Source organism: Strix uralensis, unplaced genomic scaffold (assembly GCF_047716275.1).
Source record: "Strix uralensis isolate ZFMK-TIS-50842 unplaced genomic scaffold, bStrUra1 scaffold_218, whole genome shotgun sequence".
Classification (NCBI taxonomy): Eukaryota; Metazoa; Chordata; class Aves; order Strigiformes; family Strigidae; genus Strix; species Strix uralensis.
In genome coordinates this window covers 21,771-40,380 of record NW_027436827.1, presented here as the reverse complement: position 1 = coordinate 40,380, position 18,610 = coordinate 21,771, and the positions used below count along the sequence as shown (strand labels likewise).

Sequence of the window (18,610 nt, the reverse complement as noted above, 5' to 3'; positions counted from 1 at the left end):
CTCTGTGCTTTCTTTCGTTCTGAACAAGTGTTACTGTTTTCTGCACAAAAGCGATTCTGCGAAGCAATGTGAACACTTCTGCTTCCCAGGCACAGAGAAGGTGCTAGCAGGGAATACTCTGCCTGCCTTTCCCCAGTGCTCTGCAAGCTCTCCAGGACAACATAAAATCTGGGGCTCTGTGCTTTCTTTCGTTCTGAACAAGTGTTACTGTTTTCTGCACAAAAGCGATTCTGCGAAGCAATGTGAAGACTTCTGCTTCCCAGGCACAGAGAAGGTGCTAGCAGGGAATTCTCTGCCTGCCTTTCCCCAGTGCTCTGCAAGCTCTCCAGGACAACGTAGAATCTGGGGCTCTGTGCTTTCTTTCGTTCTGAACAAGTGTTACTGTTTTCTGCACAAAAGCGATTCTGCGAAGCAATGTGAACAGGCACAGAGAAGGTGCTAGCAGGGAATTCTCTGCCTGCCTTTCCGCAGTGCTCTGCAAGCTCTCCAGGACAACATTGTAAGAGTCGGTCAGAAGATCAGCATTGTCTCAACATTGTCATCAGGGATATGGACAGTGAGGTACCCGACAACGGCCTGTTTGGAGCGCAGCTGCCGACCCCTGGAATGGAACGTGGTGCAAAGGCTCCTGAATGCAGAACTATGTGGCACAGCCAGTGCTGTGCTGTTCTCCTGAGTACTGAACCGTGTGGTGCAGGCAGTGCAGTGCTGTTCTTTGGTGCCTGAGCCGTGCAGTACAAAGAGTGTTGTGCTATTGTTCGGTACCTGGGCCTAGCCAGAGCAGTTAGTGGTAATTGCATAGCCATTGTCAAAAAGATGGATCGTGACTGTTGCCATAACACCGATGAAGAAATCATGAACCTCAGATGAACTTTGCTTCATTATAATACCAAAACACACCTCCTGGTTGAAGGTTACCCGCCTCTGAGACTGACCACACCTCGGACACTCCCCCCCGTGCACGCGCGATGGCCTTGCTCAAGAGGGGTGGAGATATGATAATTGAATTCTGAGAAGGGCGGAGACCCCCGAGGCAGAGGTGGAGCAAGGTGTGTTACTAAGCATAAAAGATGACTTCTGGGCAAGAAAAATTGGAAGCTTCCCCACCAAGGACCACGACGATCGACGACGCAGCATCAGCTGGACCCGGGACCGTTAGGACGTCGTGAGATCAGCGGTGGTAGCTATAACCTCTCTCCCTCTTCTCTCTAAAACTTAACTTTACTTTTCTCCTTTCTTTCACCCATCTCTAACTATCGCGTGCCTCTTCACAGGCAACCCAATAAAGTTTCACTGTTTGATTACTGCTATCCCCTTTGGTGTTGGTCACCTTAATTTTGCACTTTCGAGATCGTAGCAAACGAATCATCACGAGTCCACCGAGTGGACCGTGACATTAAACTGGCGTCACGGACAGGATCCTGAGAGACAGGGGGGTGCAGGCTGTGTGTGGTCTGTAACAGGGGAAGAACTTTTCGCTCCAGCCGCACCTGGCCCTACACCCGAAAGGGTGAGAGGTGTCCAGAAAGCAAGGGGGGTGATTTGAGATTCCCGCACACCACACACACCTCGGTGTATTGCACCCCAAACTCGAATTGAGGGCTCTGTCTATCAGGATCAAGTGCAAGGATCTCTTAGTGCAAAAGGGGGAACTGCCCTCAATAAATGAGGTCGACTACCTGGGGAAGTGAAAGGGACAAACTGAGAAAGTCTGCAACTAAGTTTAACCTCCCTGTGGTAGATCTTGGTCCCTTCAGCCACTCGGGGAAGAGAAGGGCGACGCAGCTGCTGTTGCGTCTGTGGTGTAACTAAGTTTTCCTCCCCGAAGTGAGTTCAGCCCCTTCATAATAAGAATGACTGAAAAAGATGTTTATCAAAACCCTCCATTAGTAAAAAATCTTGACTCGTTCTATGCACTCTTGGCAAAGTATGGAGCTCGACCCTCCCCACCCGGGGAAGAGTGGGCTCGAGACAATTGGGCAAATTTACAGAGTGTAACAGACCGAGTGATTTCCATACATAATGAGGCTAGATTACGGTCAGGTAAAGGCAAAGCGATAATCTGTGCAGTCCTTGGAGCCAGCCTGGTCGCAGCAATTGAAGACCGCTCTAAGCGGCGTAGCCATGAAAAACAAATCATAGAATCCCTTGAAAATTTGGTACAACTTTTGCAGAAAACAATCTCCAACCTGGAAGATCAATTAGTAGAAAAGGAGAAAGCAGTTTGCTTGTTCAAGCAGCAGACAGAGGAAAAGGAGGAAGAAAACCGCTGTCTAAAAGATGCCCTAAGAGAAGAATTTTCAAAGTCTGCTGAATCACTGAGTGAGATAGAAATGATGATGGAAGAGGTAGGTGTTCGGCAAATAAGTCAAATATACCCTCAAAAGGAACTAAAGGAAGCAAAGAAACGCTTCAGGGAGAACCCCCGAGTTAGACCTTTGATTAAAGCAGAATATGCTTATATAAATGATGAGGATAACGACCCACATATTACCACCAAAGAGATACCATATACTCCCACCGAATTGGCCAAGATGAAAAGAGAGTATGGGCGCCTTCCCAAAGAATCCGAAACAGAGTATGTATGGCGCGTATCTCTAACCGGAGGGGACCAAATTCAGTTAAATGAAAAGGAGGCAAGTGGTTACTGGGGTCACGGTGTCTTTTTAACAACAGGGGATAGACGTGCCCCATGGTCCCTAACCCAGCGGGCTGCTTATTGGGCCGGAGGGTTGAACCCTTTAGACAGGGGGGATCCCCTGGCAATCACAGGCACAATAGATCAATTGCTAGAAAGTGTGCACAAAGCAGCCTGCCTGCAAATGATACATGAAAGGAAATTAGTCCCTGGATGTGAATCCCCGATGATGTTGTCTGTGAATCCTGAAATCATGACTCCTTTAATAAGGGGGCTCCCAGAGTCACTCAGATCTACCGGGATTGATCTCCAAAGAACCATAGCATCTTTGGACCCGGTAGAAAAGCTGGAGAGCTTTATAAATGGCAGGAGAGATGAAACCAATACTGGCTCAGATTCACCTTTCAATCATAGCTCAACTCCTTCCCGTTCAAAACATAAAAAGAGGTGGACATGGGGAGATGTAGCTCAGGAATTGATAGATTATAGCAGGAAATATGGTCCTGTGAGGACTCTGGAGGAAAAATCAAAAGGGATCCGTCAAATAGGAGCTAAAGATCTACCCCTTTCCGTTAGCAAGACTGCAACCTCTTCCACTGACCATGCTGCTGTTGCTGACTACTCCCACTCTAAAACAGGAGGAGGACAGCCCCTGACTCGACAACAGTGGTGGGCTTTGGGAATTAAAAAGGGAGTTCCCAGGGATATAATGGATGGTTTACCCCTTAATAAGCTGAGTAAACTAATATCAAGGTGGTATGGTCCGAAACAACACCCACAGCACTCACCGACAAATACAGAAACCTCTCCTGTCACGCCCACGGCCCCCCCTGTGGAGAACACGGGCGACGGGAAAAGTCAGCAGGGAAACTAGAACCTCCGTTCCTTAGCAGTGGGCGGGGGAACGGAGGATGGATTTATATCCGACAGCTCACTAAAACTAATAGAGGAGATTTATTGATTACAGCTATTGTAGGACCTAAGCGCGCACCCGTAACTTTTTTAATTGACACCGGGGCTCAGATCTCTGCCCTGACTGAGGAAGATGCACGGAGGTGTGGGGTGATTCCCTCTAAGCAAAACGTTTGTGTCCTGAATGCTTTAGGGTCAACAGAGGTTATGAACGTTGCTCCGGTTAGGCTGATGCTACCGGGAGAGGAAAGCACGGTCACTATTTACATGGTGGTTGGAAACATTCCAACCAACTTGTTAGGAATAGATGCCCTCAAAGGTAGGGGGTGGGAGGATTCAGAAGGATTGTTGTGGACTTTCGGGACACCGCAACTGAACATCAGGCTGCTTCAAACTGCACCCCCTCTGCCGCTTAGCAAAATAACCAATGTCAAACAATACCCCCTCCCCCTGGGAGCAAAGGAAGGTATCAAACCAGTCATGCAGGAGATGCGGGAACAAGGAGTGGTGATAAATACCCATTCTCCTTTTAACTCGCCGGTGTGGCCAGTGAAAAAACCTAATGGGAAGTGGAGGCTCACTATAGATTTTCGAAGGCTGAATGCTAACACAGAGCCCCTAACTGCCGCGGTCCCTAACATGGCTGAATTGGTAATAACAATTCAGGAGAAAGCTCATCCAATTATGGCAACCATAGATGTTAAAGATATGTTTTTCATGATACCTTTGCGACCAGAAGACAGAGATCGTTTTGCTTTTACGTGGGAGGGACAACAATTCACCTTTACCCGGCTGCCTCAGGGATACAAACATTCCCCTACACTTGCTCACCATGCTTTGGCCCAAGAACTGGAGAAAATACCAAAAGCCAAAGGCGTAGCTGTTTATCAGTATATTGATGATATTCTTGTGGGGGGAGATAAAGAAGAGGAGGTAGGAATGACCCAACAGAACATCATCTCCCATTTGGAGAACCTGGGTTTGCAAATTCCCCCAGAAAAGGTCCAAAAGCCATCACAAGAAGTAAAGTTTTTGGGGATTTGGTGGAAAGGGGGAATGACATGTATCCCCCCAGACACTCTCACTTCCCTAGATCAGATTAAAATGCCTGAATCAAAAAAGGATTTGCAGCATGCTTTAGGGCTATTGGTATTCTGGAGAAAACATATCCCAGACTTTTCCATCATTGCCAGACCTCTTTATGATTTACTGAAGAAAAGGGCCAAATGGGAATGGACTGCTTCTCAGGAAGAAGCAATGCAATTGTTAATTTTTGAGGCAACAGCTCACCAGGCTCTTGGCCCTATTCACCCTTCAGACCCCTTTCAGGTAGAATGGGGGTTTGCCACTACAGGATTGTCAGTACACATTTGGCAGCGTGGTCCTGAGGGCCCAACCCGCCCCGTAGGATTTTATTCCCGTGGCTTTAAGGATGCCGAGAAGAGATATACTGCATGGGAGAAAGGTTTGTTTGTGGTTAGCCTGGCTCTCATAGAAGTGGAGAAAATCACACGTCAACAACCAATTGTGCTAAGAGGCCCGTTCAAAGTTATAAAAGCAGTCTCTAACGGGACCCCCCCTCCTGATGGGGTAGCCCAGAGAGCCTCGGTACGAAAGTGGTATGCTCAAATTGAACACTACTGTAACCTTTTTTCAGTGACTGAAGGAGCTCTGAAAAACTTAGCTATCCAAGAAACAGAGAGCCTGGACAGCAGCCAAGACAAACCTATCTCAGTTATTCGGGTGGCCCCTCCTTTCCTCCACGATCAGTCAGTGAATGCTTGGTTTACCGATGCTTCTGCAAAGCGAGAAGGAAAAGTGTGGCAATACCGGGCAGTAGCTCTCCACACTGCTACTGATGAACAGATAATAACAGAGGGAGAAGGGAGTGCCCAGGTAGGAGAATTAATTGCAGTATGGAGTGTTTTCAAGCGTGAAGCACAAACCACTTCCCCAGTCCACATATATACTGATTCTTATGCAGTGTTTAAGGGATGTACTGAATGGCTCCCTTTCTGGGAGCAAAATGAATGGGAGGTTAACAGAATTCCAGTATGGCAAAAGGACAAGTGGCAAGAAATCTTGAGCATTGCCAGCCAAGGGAACTTTGCTGTGGGATGGGTAGCTTCTCATCAAGTAGATGGGGGCTCAGCAGGAGAATGGAACAACAAAGCTGATGAATTAGCAAGACTAGCTCCTGTACAAAAGGACCAGATCACAGAAGACTGGGAACGTCTGTTAGAATGGTTGCATATAAAACGAAAACATACGGGAGCTAAAGATCTGTATCGTGAAGCCCTTGCTCGAGGTTGGCCTGTCACCAGGGAAATGTGTAAAACTTGCATATCAGCCTGCGAACAGTGTCGTACACGGCTCGAAAGACACCCCTTAGAGGATGACCCCCTGCATTTAAGAGAGGGTAAAGGCTTGTGGGATGCCTGGCAGGTAGATTATATCGGCCCCTTTAAGAAATCAGGAGGAAAACGTTTTGTGCTGGTGGGAGTGGAAATAACATCAGGGCTAGTCCAAGCCGAAGCTTTTAACAAAGCTACAGGAGAAAAAACAGTGAAAGCACTGCGTGAATGGTTTGGAATTTTTCCAAAACCACAAGAAATACAATCTGACAATGGCTCCCACTTCACTGCCAAAATCGTACAGGATTGGGCACGAAGCGAAGGAATTAAATGGGTCTTCCACACTCCATACTATCCACAGGCCAATGGAATTGTAGAAAGGACAAATGGTCTCTTAAAACGACTTTTGAAGCCACAGGAGGGAAATTGGGATGTCCGTCTATGGGAAGCTATCAAAGGTGTAAATGATAGATGGGGGGTAAATGGATGCCCTAAAATTACTGCATTTTGCCCGAAGGCACCCTCCCTAGTTCCCTCATTAAAGGGACCAGATAATTCCAGGAACCCAGCACACTTCCCTGGACAACCTGTCCTAGTAGAGCTTCCCACCGTGGGAAGTGTACCATTAGTACTAAAAACCCCACTGAATATACACTCATGGGTAGCATCTGATGCTGTAGGGAAGGAACATCGGATAAATACTCGCTGGATAATTCCATCATTCTAGTTTTCTGTCCAGTATTAATTTCTCTTGCCTTGGAGAGGCAAGTCCTGTTGCTTTCTTGTTGCAGAAGAACTCCGAGGGACACCAAGAATAACATGAACCATGAATCACTTAATTGGATTGGTAGTATTTCTCTGCATCTTACCCCTAGCCCGTAACCAAAAGAATACAGAATGGCCTTGGACAGATGCCTATTTTGGGCATACAGGCGTCATGGGAAAAAATCCATTGGGGATGAATTTGGCAACGGTCATAATATATGACAACATGACATTTCGATCAGACAAATGGGAAATGACAAATTCGATCCATACCTGGACAGTTGAAAGAGGAAAAGAGATACAGATCGGTTGTAAAATCTTCAATGCAAGTGATGCAAAAGATCCGCCTCCCCTGACTCAAATCACCATCAAGGAAATTTCCAACGGAAAAATGGGATCCAGAATAGGCCAAACCCATTGTGCGGCTGAGGTTTGTTGGTATGCGTTTACTGCAATCCGACCAGTATTCATTATTTGTTTAGGAGGAACCAGATTAAAGAACCGAGCTGTATCTTTTAAATTTAGATTAAATATAACACAGGAGGAAACCACAGCCGCTCCTGTTCATACTGTTCCTACTCAGGTTGCTACTTCAAATCACATAGAACTGGAACAATTAAGAGCACCATATGTGTATCCGATAGGACCATATGTAATCAGGAATACAGGCCAACAACAAATGTTGTTTAACCCGGCATGGTCTCTCAAACGAGTTGAATTGCTGATGCAAAACAATGTTTCGGACATTCAGCCAGCTTGCTCACCCTTCCTAAAGGCTTCTTACGAGGGATGGACAACCTGGCTGCAAAAACGAACTCTTTCCACGGGAAGAACACGGAGAGACCTAACCGGTGTTTTGGGAACAGGATTGGGAGTTTTAAATAGTATCGATTCAGAGGTAATAATGAACAAATTGGCTACCTCAATTAGTGATTTGGCTAACTTACAACAGCCTTTGCGATCATCTTTATTGGCTCTGGGGACTAACCAGTGGCTGTTGTCAAATATATTACCAAAGTGGGAAAAGGTAAATGTAAAGGATCATGAATTGATTGCAGATGCACTTGGGGTGATACAGAATAACCTCTCTTTGGCTCTCAGCTGTATCCAGGCTCAAGTATGGATGCAGTCGGTAGCCGCCTCAATTATAAGAGAAGGTGAAGAAGGCACTCTCCCTACTGAAATTAGGAAAATAATTTGGGACAGTGCCACTGATTTTGAGAAGAAACTCCAATCCTGGTGGAACCTGGTAAACTTTACCTATGACCCCATCACAAACACAGCTACAACCTTTGTGCTTACTATATATAATGCTACCCTATACCCAATTTATCCCATCATTGCATTAGGATTGAACCACAACGGAGCTATACTCTATCCTTTTGAGCATAGAGTATGGGCCCGAAAGGTGGATGAAAAATGGCAAACTGTCAATTTGGAATCTTGCATTGTGCGAGAACAACAAGGATTTATCTGTGAAGGCAACGCAATTGAGGCTCGAGATATTTGTTTAGATACTGAACAAAATATTTGTCATTTTGAGATTCATCCTAATGAAAACCCTGAAACAGTACTCATATACATTGGCAAAGGCTGTGTATGTTTGAGGACTGTTTGTGATTTTTTATCCGTGGACAAGGTAATTGTAGAGACTAAAAATCATTCAAATTTTTGTGTTTGTAATTTTACTGAGATTATCGGGTGTGACTTTTCTTATTCGGCCCCGGTCACATCTCACCAACTTTTGCAATCTAATTACACGTTGATTCATGAATTGCTGCCTACACCCATTGGAATGAATCTCACTTTGGTAAAGCAATTACTACAACACAAAGATTTGATTGAGATTTTGGAAAAAAATAGGGAAAACGGACAGAAAACCTTAATAACTGTTCATCACAATGTGAAAGAAATACACCGAATTTTGGAAAGAGTGCAAAAGGATGCAGAACATAGATGGTGGGACACACTTTTCGGATGGTCGCCTACCGCTACAGGCATCCTGAACAAGTTGTGTCACCCCATCGTGGTTCTCTTGATATTGGTTTTGATCAGTTTGGTTTTGTCAGCAGTATTGTATGTCATAACCTGGAGAATGATGAATCGGTTAACACGTTTGATGTCTGTATTGAACACACACAACATGTTTGATGTCCCATCCAATGTGGATATCCCCAAAACAATTGATGTTTTAAAATTTCATTAATTTTTTTTTTATATTAATAGTTTTGATTGTAATTATTTTATAAATTTAATTTTGTAGATTGTTTGATCACTGTTATTTCCTTTCTTTCTTCTCTCTCTCTCTGTCTCTCTCCCTTTCTTTTGATTTCTTTCTTCCTCTACTACTATGCTACTACCGTGCGATCCCGATGTCCTGACGACCATGTTGAGCCACGGGGTGGTGTAAGAGTCGGTCAGAAGATCAGCATTGTCTCAACATTGTCATCAGGGATATGGACAGTGAGGTACCCGACAACGGCCTGTTTGGAGCGCAGCTGCCGACCCCTGGAATGGAACGTGGTGCAAAGGCTCCTGAATGCAGAACTATGTGGCACAGCCAGTGCTGTGCTGTTCTCCTGAGTACTGAACCGTGTGGTGCAGGCAGTGCAGTGCTGTTCTTTGGTGCCTGAGCCGTGCAGTACAAAGAGTGTTGTGCTATTGTTCGGTACCTGGGCCTAGCCAGAGCAGTTAGTGGTAATTGCATAGCCATTGTCAAAAAGATGGATCGTGACTGTTGCCATAACACCGATGAAGAAATCATGAACCTCAGATGAACTTTGCTTCATTATAATACCAAAACACACCTCCTGGTTGAAGGTTACCCGCCTCTGAGACTGACCACACCTCGGACACTCCCCCCCGCGCACGCGCGATGGCCTTGCTCGAGAGGGGTGGAGATATGATAATTGAATTCTGAGAAGGGCGGAGACCCCCGAGGCAGAGGTGGAGCAAGGTGTGTTACTAAGCATAAAAGATGACTTCTGGGCAAGAAAAATTGGAAGCTTCCCCACCAAGGACCACGACGATCGACGACGCAGCATCAGCTGGACCCGGGACCGTTAGGACGTCGTGAGATCAGCGGTGGTAGCTATAACCTCTCTCCCTCTTCTCTTTAAAACTTAACTTTACTTTTCTCCTTTCTTTCACCCATCTCTAACTATCGCGTGCCTCTTCACAGGCAACCCAATAAAGTTTCACTGTTTGATTACTGCTATCCCCTTTGGTGTTGGTCACCTTAATTTTGCACTTTCGAGATCGTAGCAAACGAATCATCACGAGTCCACCGAGTGGACCGTGACAAACATAAAATCTGGGGCTCTGTGCTTTCTTTCGTTCTGAACAAGTGTTACTGTTTTCTGCACAAAAGCGATTCTGCGAAGCAATGTGAACACTTCTGCTTCCCAGGCACAGAGAAGGTGCTAGCAGGGAATTCTCTGCCTGCCTTTCCCCAGTGCTCTGCAAGCTCTCCAGGACAACATAAAATCTGGGGCTCTGTGCTTTCTTTCGTTCTGAACAAGTGTTACTGTTTCCTGCACAAAAGCGATTCTGCGAAGCAATGTGAACACTTCTGATTCCCAGGCACAGAGAAGGTGCTAGCAGGGAATTCTCTGCCTGCCTTTCCCCAGTGCTCTGCAAGCTCTCCAGGACAACAGCAAATCTGGGGCTCTGTGCTTTCTTTCCTTCTGAACAAGTGTTACTGTTTTCTGCACAAAAGCGATTCTGCGAAGCAATGTGAACAGGCACAGAGAAGGTGCTAGCAGGGAATTCTCTGCCTGCCTTTCCCCAGTGCTCTGCCAGCTCTCCAGGACAACATAAAATCTGGGGCTCTGTGCTTTCTTTTGTTCTGAACAAGTGTTACTGTTTTCTGCACAAAAGCGATTCTGCGAAGCAATGTGAACACTTCTGCTTCCCAGGCACAGAGAAGGTGCTAGCAGGGATTCTCTGCCTGCCTTTCCCCAGTGCTCTGCAAGCTCTCCAGGACAACGTAGAATCTGCGGCTCGGTGCTTTCTTTCCTTCTGAACAAGTGTTACTGTTTTCTGCACAAAAGCGATTCTGCCAAGCAATGTGAACAGGCACAGAGAAGGTGCTAGCAGGGAATTCTCTGCCTGCCTTTCCCCAGTGCTCTGCAAGCTCTCCAGGACAACAGCAAATCTGGGGCTCTGTGCTTTCTTTTGTTCTGAACAAGTGTTACTGTTTTCTGCACAAAAGCGATTCTGCGAAGCAATGTGAACACTTCTGCTTCCCAGGCACAGAGAAGGTGCTAGCAGGGAATTCTCTGCCTGCCTTTCCCCAGTGCTCTGCAAGCTCTCCAGGACAACAGCAAATCTGGGGCTCTGTGCTTTCTTTCGTTCTGAACAAGTGTTACTGTTTTCTGCACAAAAGCGATTCTGCGAAGCAATGTGAACAGGCACAGAGAAGGTGCTAGCAGGGAATTCTCTGCCTGCCTTTCCCCAGTGCTCTGCAAGCTCTCCAGGACAGCATAAAATCTGGGGCTCTGTGCTTTCTTTCGTTCTGAACAAGTGTTACTGTTTTCTGCACAAAAGCGATTCTGCGAAGCAATGTGAACACTTCTGCTTCCCAGGCACAGAGAAGGTGCTAGCAGGGAATACTCTGCCTGCCTTTCCCCAGTGCTCTGCAAGCTCTCCAGGACAACATAAAATCTGGGGCTCTGTGCTTTCTTTCGTTCTGAACAAGTGTTACTGTTTTCTGCACAAAAGCGATTCTGCGAAGCAATGTGAAGACTTCTGCTTCCCAGGCACAGAGAAGGTGCTAGCAGGGAATTCTCTGCCTGCCTTTCCCCAGTGCTCTGCAAGCTCTCCAGGACAACGTAGAATCTGGGGCTCTGTGCTTTCTTTCGTTCTGAACAAGTGTTACTGTTTTCTGCACAAAAGCGATTCTGCGAAGCAATGTGAACAGGCACAGAGAAGGTGCTAGCAGGGAATTCTCTGCCTGCCTTTCCGCAGTGCTCTGCAAGCTCTCCAGGACAACATTGTAAGAGTCGGTCAGAAGATCAGCATTGTCTCAACATTGTCATCAGGGATATGGACAGTGAGGTACCCGACAACGGCCTGTTTGGAGCGCAGCTGCCGACCCCTGGAATGGAACGTGGTGCAAAGGCTCCTGAATGCAGAACTATGTGGCACAGCCAGTGCTGTGCTGTTCTCCTGAGTACTGAACCGTGTGGTGCAGGCAGTGCAGTGCTGTTCTTTGGTGCCTGAGCCGTGCAGTACAAAGAGTGTTGTGCTATTGTTCGGTACCTGGGCCTAGCCAGAGCAGTTAGTGGTAATTGCATAGCCATTGTCAAAAAGATGGATCGTGACTGTTGCCATAACACCGATGAAGAAATCATGAACCTCAGATGAACTTTGCTTCATTATAATACCAAAACACACCTCCTGGTTGAAGGTTACCCGCCTCTGAGACTGACCACACCTCGGACACTCCCCCCCGTGCACGCGCGATGGCCTTGCTCGAGAGGGGTGGAGATATGATAATTGAATTCTGAGAAGGGCGGAGACCCCCGAGGCAGAGGTGGAGCAAGGTGTGTTACTAAGCATAAAAGATGACTTCTGGGCAAGAAAAATTGGAAGCTTCCCCACCAAGGACCACGACGATCGACGACGCAGCATCAGCTGGACCCGGGACCGTTAGGACGTCGTGAGATCAGCGGTGGTAGCTATAACCTCTCTCCCTCTTCTCTCTAAAACTTAACTTTACTTTTCTCCTTTCTTTCACCCATCTCTAACTATCGCGTGCCTCTTCACAGGCAACCCAATAAAGTTTCACTGTTTGATTACTGCTATCCCCTTTGGTGTTGGTCACCTTAATTTTGCACTTTCGAGATCGTAGCAAACGAATCATCACGAGTCCACCGAGTGGACCGTGACATTAAACTGGCGTCACGGACAGGATCCTGAGAGACAGGGGGGTGCAGGCTGTGTGTGGTCTGTAACAGGGGAAGAACTTTTCGCTCCAGCCGCACCTGGCCCTACACCCGAAAGGGTGAGAGGTGTCCAGAAAGCAAGGGGGGTGATTTGAGATTCCCGCACACCACACACACCTCGGTGTATTGCACCCCAAACTCGAATTGAGGGCTCTGTCTATCAGGATCAAGTGCAAGGATCTCTTAGTGCAAAAGGGGGAACTGCCCTCAATAAATGAGGTCGACTACCTGGGGAAGTGAAAGGGACAAACTGAGAAAGTCTGCAACTAAGTTTAACCTCCCTGTGGTAGATCTTGGTCCCTTCAGCCACTCGGGGAAGAGAAGGGCGACGCAGCTGCTGTTGCGTCTGTGGTGTAACTAAGTTTTCCTCCCCGAAGTGAGTTCAGCCCCTTCATAATAAGAATGACTGAAAAAGATGTTTATCAAAACCCTCCATTAGTAAAAAATCTTGACTCGTTCTATGCACTCTTGGCAAAGTATGGAGCTCGACCCTCCCCACCCGGGGAAGAGTGGGCTCGAGACAATTGGGCAAATTTACAGAGTGTAACAGACCGAGTGATTTCCATACATAATGAGGCTAGATTACGGTCAGGTAAAGGCAAAGCGATAATCTGTGCAGTCCTTGGAGCCAGCCTGGTCGCAGCAATTGAAGACCGCTCTAAGCGGCGTAGCCATGAAAAACAAATCATAGAATCCCTTGAAAATTTGGTACAACTTTTGCAGAAAACAATCTCCAACCTGGAAGATCAATTAGTAGAAAAGGAGAAAGCAGTTTGCTTGTTCAAGCAGCAGACAGAGGAAAAGGAGGAAGAAAACCGCTGTCTAAAAGATGCCCTAAGAGAAGAATTTTCAAAGTCTGCTGAATCACTGAGTGAGATAGAAATGATGATGGAAGAGGTAGGTGTTCGGCAAATAAGTCAAATATACCCTCAAAAGGAACTAAAGGAAGCAAAGAAACGCTTCAGGGAGAACCCCCGAGTTAGACCTTTGATTAAAGCAGAATATGCTTATATAAATGATGAGGATAACGACCCACATATTACCACCAAAGAGATACCATATACTCCCACCGAATTGGCCAAGATGAAAAGAGAGTATGGGCGCCTTCCCAAAGAATCCGAAACAGAGTATGTATGGCGCGTATCTCTAACCGGAGGGGACCAAATTCAGTTAAATGAAAAGGAGGCAAGTGGTTACTGGGGTCACGGTGTCTTTTTAACAACAGGGGATAGACGTGCCCCATGGTCCCTAACCCAGCGGGCTGCTTATTGGGCCGGAGGGTTGAACCCTTTAGACAGGGGGGATCCCCTGGCAATCACAGGCACAATAGATCAATTGCTAGAAAGTGTGCACAAAGCAGCCTGCCTGCAAATGATACATGAAAGGAAATTAGTCCCTGGATGTGAATCCCCGATGATGTTGTCTGTGAATCCTGAAATCATGACTCCTTTAATAAGGGGGCTCCCAGAGTCACTCAGATCTACCGGGATTGATCTCCAAAGAACCATAGCATCTTTGGACCCGGTAGAAAAGCTGGAGAGCTTTATAAATGGCAGGAGAGATGAAACCAATACTGGCTCAGATTCACCTTTCAATCATAGCTCAACTCCTTCCCGTTCAAAACATAAAAAGAGGTGGACATGGGGAGATGTAGCTCAGGAATTGATAGATTATAGCAGGAAATATGGTCCTGTGAGGACTCTGGAGGAAAAATCAAAAGGGATCCGTCAAATAGGAGCTAAAGATCTACCCCTTTCCGTTAGCAAGACTGCAACCTCTTCCACTGACCATGCTGCTGTTGCTGACTACTCCCACTCTAAAACAGGAGGAGGACAGCCCCTGACTCGACAACAGTGGTGGGCTTTGGGAATTAAAAAGGGAGTTCCCAGGGATATAATGGATGGTTTACCCCTTAATAAGCTGAGTAAACTAATATCAAGGTGGTATGGTCCGAAACAACACCCACAGCACTCACCGACAAATACAGAAACCTCTCCTGTCACGCCCACGGCCCCCCCTGTGGAGAACACGGGCGACGGGAAAAGTCAGCAGGGAAACTAGAACCTCCGTTCCTTAGCAGTGGGCGGGGGAACGGAGGATGGATTTATATCCGACAGCTCACTAAAACTAATAGAGGAGATTTATTGATTACAGCTATTGTAGGACCTAAGCGCGCACCCGTAACTTTTTTAATTGACACCGGGGCTCAGATCTCTGCCCTGACTGAGGAAGATGCACGGAGGTGTGGGGTGATTCCCTCTAAGCAAAACGTTTGTGTCCTGAATGCTTTAGGGTCAACAGAGGTTATGAACGTTGCTCCGGTTAGGCTGATGCTACCGGGAGAGGAAAGCACGGTCACTATTTACATGGTGGTTGGAAACATTCCAACCAACTTGTTAGGAATAGATGCCCTCAAAGGTAGGGGGTGGGAGGATTCAGAAGGATTGTTGTGGACTTTCGGGACACCGCAACTGAACATCAGGCTGCTTCAAACTGCACCCCCTCTGCCGCTTAGCAAAATAACCAATGTCAAACAATACCCCCTCCCCCTGGGAGCAAAGGAAGGTATCAAACCAGTCATGCAGGAGATGCGGGAACAAGGAGTGGTGATAAATACCCATTCTCCTTTTAACTCGCCGGTGTGGCCAGTGAAAAAACCTAATGGGAAGTGGAGGCTCACTATAGATTTTCGAAGGCTGAATGCTAACACAGAGCCCCTAACTGCCGCGGTCCCTAACATGGCTGAATTGGTAATAACAATTCAGGAGAAAGCTCATCCAATTATGGCAACCATAGATGTTAAAGATATGTTTTTCATGATACCTTTGCGACCAGAAGACAGAGATCGTTTTGCTTTTACGTGGGAGGGACAACAATTCACCTTTACCCGGCTGCCTCAGGGATACAAACATTCCCCTACACTTGCTCACCATGCTTTGGCCCAAGAACTGGAGAAAATACCAAAAGCCAAAGGCGTAGCTGTTTATCAGTATATTGATGATATTCTTGTGGGGGGAGATAAAGAAGAGGAGGTAGGAATGACCCAACAGAACATCATCTCCCATTTGGAGAACCTGGGTTTGCAAATTCCCCCAGAAAAGGTCCAAAAGCCATCACAAGAAGTAAAGTTTTTGGGGATTTGGTGGAAAGGGGGAATGACATGTATCCCCCCAGACACTCTCACTTCCCTAGATCAGATTAAAATGCCTGAATCAAAAAAGGATTTGCAGCATGCTTTAGGGCTATTGGTATTCTGGAGAAAACATATCCCAGACTTTTCCATCATTGCCAGACCTCTTTATGATTTACTGAAGAAAAGGGCCAAATGGGAATGGACTGCTTCTCAGGAAGAAGCAATGCAATTGTTAATTTTTGAGGCAACAGCTCACCAGGCTCTTGGCCCTATTCACCCTTCAGACCCCTTTCAGGTAGAATGGGGGTTTGCCACTACAGGATTGTCAGTACACATTTGGCAGCATGGTCCTGAGGGCCCAACCCGCCCCGTAGGATTTTATTCCCGTGGCTTTAAGGATGCCGAGAAGAGATATACTGCATGGGAGAAAGGTTTGTTTGTGGTTAGCCTGGCTCTCATAGAAGTGGAGAAAATCACACGTCAACAACCAATTGTGCTAAGAGGCCCGTTCAAAGTTATAAAAGCAGTCTCTAACGGGACCCCCCCTCCTGATGGGGTAGCCCAGAGAGCCTCGGTACGAAAGTGGTATGCTCAAATTGAACACTACTGTAACCTTTTTTCAGTGACTGAAGGAGCTCTGAAAAACTTAGCTATCCAAGAAACAGAGAGCCTGGACAGCAGCCAAGACAAACCTATCTCAGTTATTCGGGTGGCCCCTCCTTTCCTCCACGATCAGTCAGTGAATGCTTGGTTTACCGATGCTTCTGCAAAGCGAGAAGGAAAAGTGTGGCAATACCGGGCAGTAGCTCTCCACACTGCTACTGATGAACAGATAATAACAGAGGGAGAAGGGAGTGCCCAGGTAGGAGAATTAATTGCAGTATGGAGTGTTTTCAAGCGTGAAGCACAAACCACTTCCCCAGTCCACATATATACTGATTCTTATGCAGTGTTTAAGGGATGTACTGAATGGCTCCCTTTCTGGGAGCAAAATGAATGGGAGGTTAACAGAATTCCAGTATGGCAAAAGGACAAGTGGCAAGAAATCTTGAGCATTGCCAGCCAAGGGAACTTTGCTGTGGGATGGGTAGCTTCTCATCAAGTAGATGGGGGCTCAGCAGGAGAATGGAACAACAAAGCTGATGAATTAGCAAGACTAGCTCCTGTACAAAAGGACCAGATCACAGAAGACTGGGAACGTCTGTTAGAATGGTTGCATATAAAACGAAAACATACGGGAGCTAAAGATCTGTATCGTGAAGCCCTTGCTCGAGGTTGGCCTGTCACCAGGGAAATGTGTAAAACTTGCATATCAGCCTGCGAACAGTGTCGTACACGGCTCGAAAGACACCCCTTAGAGGATGACCCCCTGCATTTAAGAGAGGGTAAAGGCTTGTGGGATGCCTGGCAGGTAGATTATATCGGCCCCTTTAAGAAATCAGGAGGAAAACGTTTTGTGCTGGTGGGAGTGGAAATAACATCAGGGCTAGTCCAAGCCGAAGCTTTTAACAAAGCTACAGGAGAAAAAACAGTGAAAGCACTGCGTGAATGGTTTGGAATTTTTCCAAAACCACAAGAAATACAATCTGACAATGGCTCCCACTTCACTGCCAAAATCGTACAGGATTGGGCACGAAGCGAAGGAATTAAATGGGTCTTCCACACTCCATACTATCCACAGGCCAATGGAATTGTAGAAAGGACAAATGGTCTCTTAAAACGACTTTTGAAGCCACAGGAGGGAAATTGGGATGTCCGTCTATGGGAAGCTATCAAAGGTGTAAATGATAGATGGGGGGTAAATGGATGCCCTAAAATTACTGCATTTTGCCCGAAGGCACCCTCCCTAGTTCCCTCATTAAAGGGACCAGATAATTCCAGGAACCCAGCACACTTCCCTGGACAACCTGTCCTAGTAGAGCTTCCCACCGTGGGAAGTGTACCATTAGTACTAAAAACCCCACTGAATATACACTCATGGGTAGCATCTGATGCTGTAGGGAAGGAACATCGGATAAATACTCGCTGGATAATTCCATCATTCTAGTTTTCTGTCCAGTATTAATTTCTCTTGCCTTGGAGAGGCAAGTCCTGTTGCTTTCTTGTTGCAGAAGAACTCCGAGGGACACCAAGAATAACATGAACCATGAATCACTTAATTGGATTGGTAGTATTTCTCTGCATCTTACCCCTAGCCCGTAACCAAAAGAATACAGAATGGCCTTGGACAGATGCCTATTTTGGGCATACAGGCGTCATGGGAAAAAATCCATTGGGGATGAATTTGGCAACGGTCATAATATATGACAACATGACATTTCGATCAGACAAATGGGAAATGACAAATTCGATCCATACCTGGACAGTTGAAAGAGGAAAAGAGATACAGATCGGTTGTAAAATCTTCAATGCAAGTGATGCAAAAGATCCGCCTCCCCTGACTCAAATCACCATCAAGGAAATTTCCAACGGAAAAATGGGATCCAGAATAGGCCAAACCCATTGTGCGGCTGAGGTTTGTTGGTATGCGTTTACTGCAATCCGACCAGTATTCATTATTTGTTTAGGAGGAACCAGATTAAAGAACCGAGCTGTATCTTTTAAATTTAGATTAAATATAACACAGGAGGAAACCACAGCCGCTCCTGTTCATACTGTTCCTACTCAGGTTGCTACTTCAAATCACATAGAACTGGAACAATTAAGAGCACCATATGTGTATCCGATAGGACCATATGTAATCAGGAATACAGGCCAACAACAAATGTTGTTTAACCCGGCATGGTCTCTCAAACGAGTTGAATTGCTGATGCAAAACAATGTTTCGGACATTCAGCCAGCTTGCTCACCCTTCCTAAAG

At 46.4% G+C, this 18,610-nt stretch overlaps 2 protein-coding genes across 2 annotated transcripts; both read left to right on the top strand.

The window, feature by feature from the left end:
* The first annotated feature begins 1,853 nt into the window (after positions 1 to 1,853).
* LOC141938586 (uncharacterized) lies at positions 1,854 to 12,978 on the top strand. Its single transcript, XM_074857471.1, has 8 exons — positions 1,854 to 2,204; positions 2,250 to 3,495; positions 3,744 to 3,869; positions 4,398 to 4,573; positions 4,982 to 5,158; positions 5,573 to 5,858; positions 6,780 to 7,088; positions 12,908 to 12,978. The coding sequence occupies exons 1-8, from the start codon at positions 1,854 to 1,856 to the stop codon at positions 12,976 to 12,978; spliced, it is 2,742 nt and encodes a 913-aa protein (XP_074713572.1).
* Positions 12,979 to 13,019: 41 nt separating this feature from the next.
* Positions 13,020 to 18,254, top strand: LOC141938585 (uncharacterized; the record flags this gene model as incomplete). The annotated part of the gene is made up of 7 exons (XM_074857470.1): positions 13,020 to 13,370; positions 13,416 to 14,661; positions 14,910 to 15,035; positions 15,564 to 15,739; positions 16,148 to 16,324; positions 16,739 to 17,024; positions 17,946 to 18,254. Coding segments are annotated over exons 1-7 (2,671 nt in total), but the record flags the coding sequence as incomplete, so codon positions are not given.
* Between the last annotated feature and the right edge of the window lie 356 nt (positions 18,255 to 18,610).

Excerpts from the sequence above, each read along its gene's own strand:
- LOC141938586 (XM_074857471.1), top strand. The coding sequence starts at position 1,854 with ATGACTGAAAAAGATGTTTATCAAAACCCTCCATTAGTAAAAAATCTT. Across the intron at positions 5,159-5,572 it reads GGGTAGCCCAGAGAGCCTCG|CAAAATGAATGGGAGGTTAA; the intron begins GTACGAAAGTGG and ends CCTTTCTGGGAG. Across the intron at positions 7,089-12,907 it reads CAGAATAGGCCAAACCCATT|ATCTTGGTCCCTTCAGCCAC; the intron begins GTGCGGCTGAGG and ends TCCCTGTGGTAG.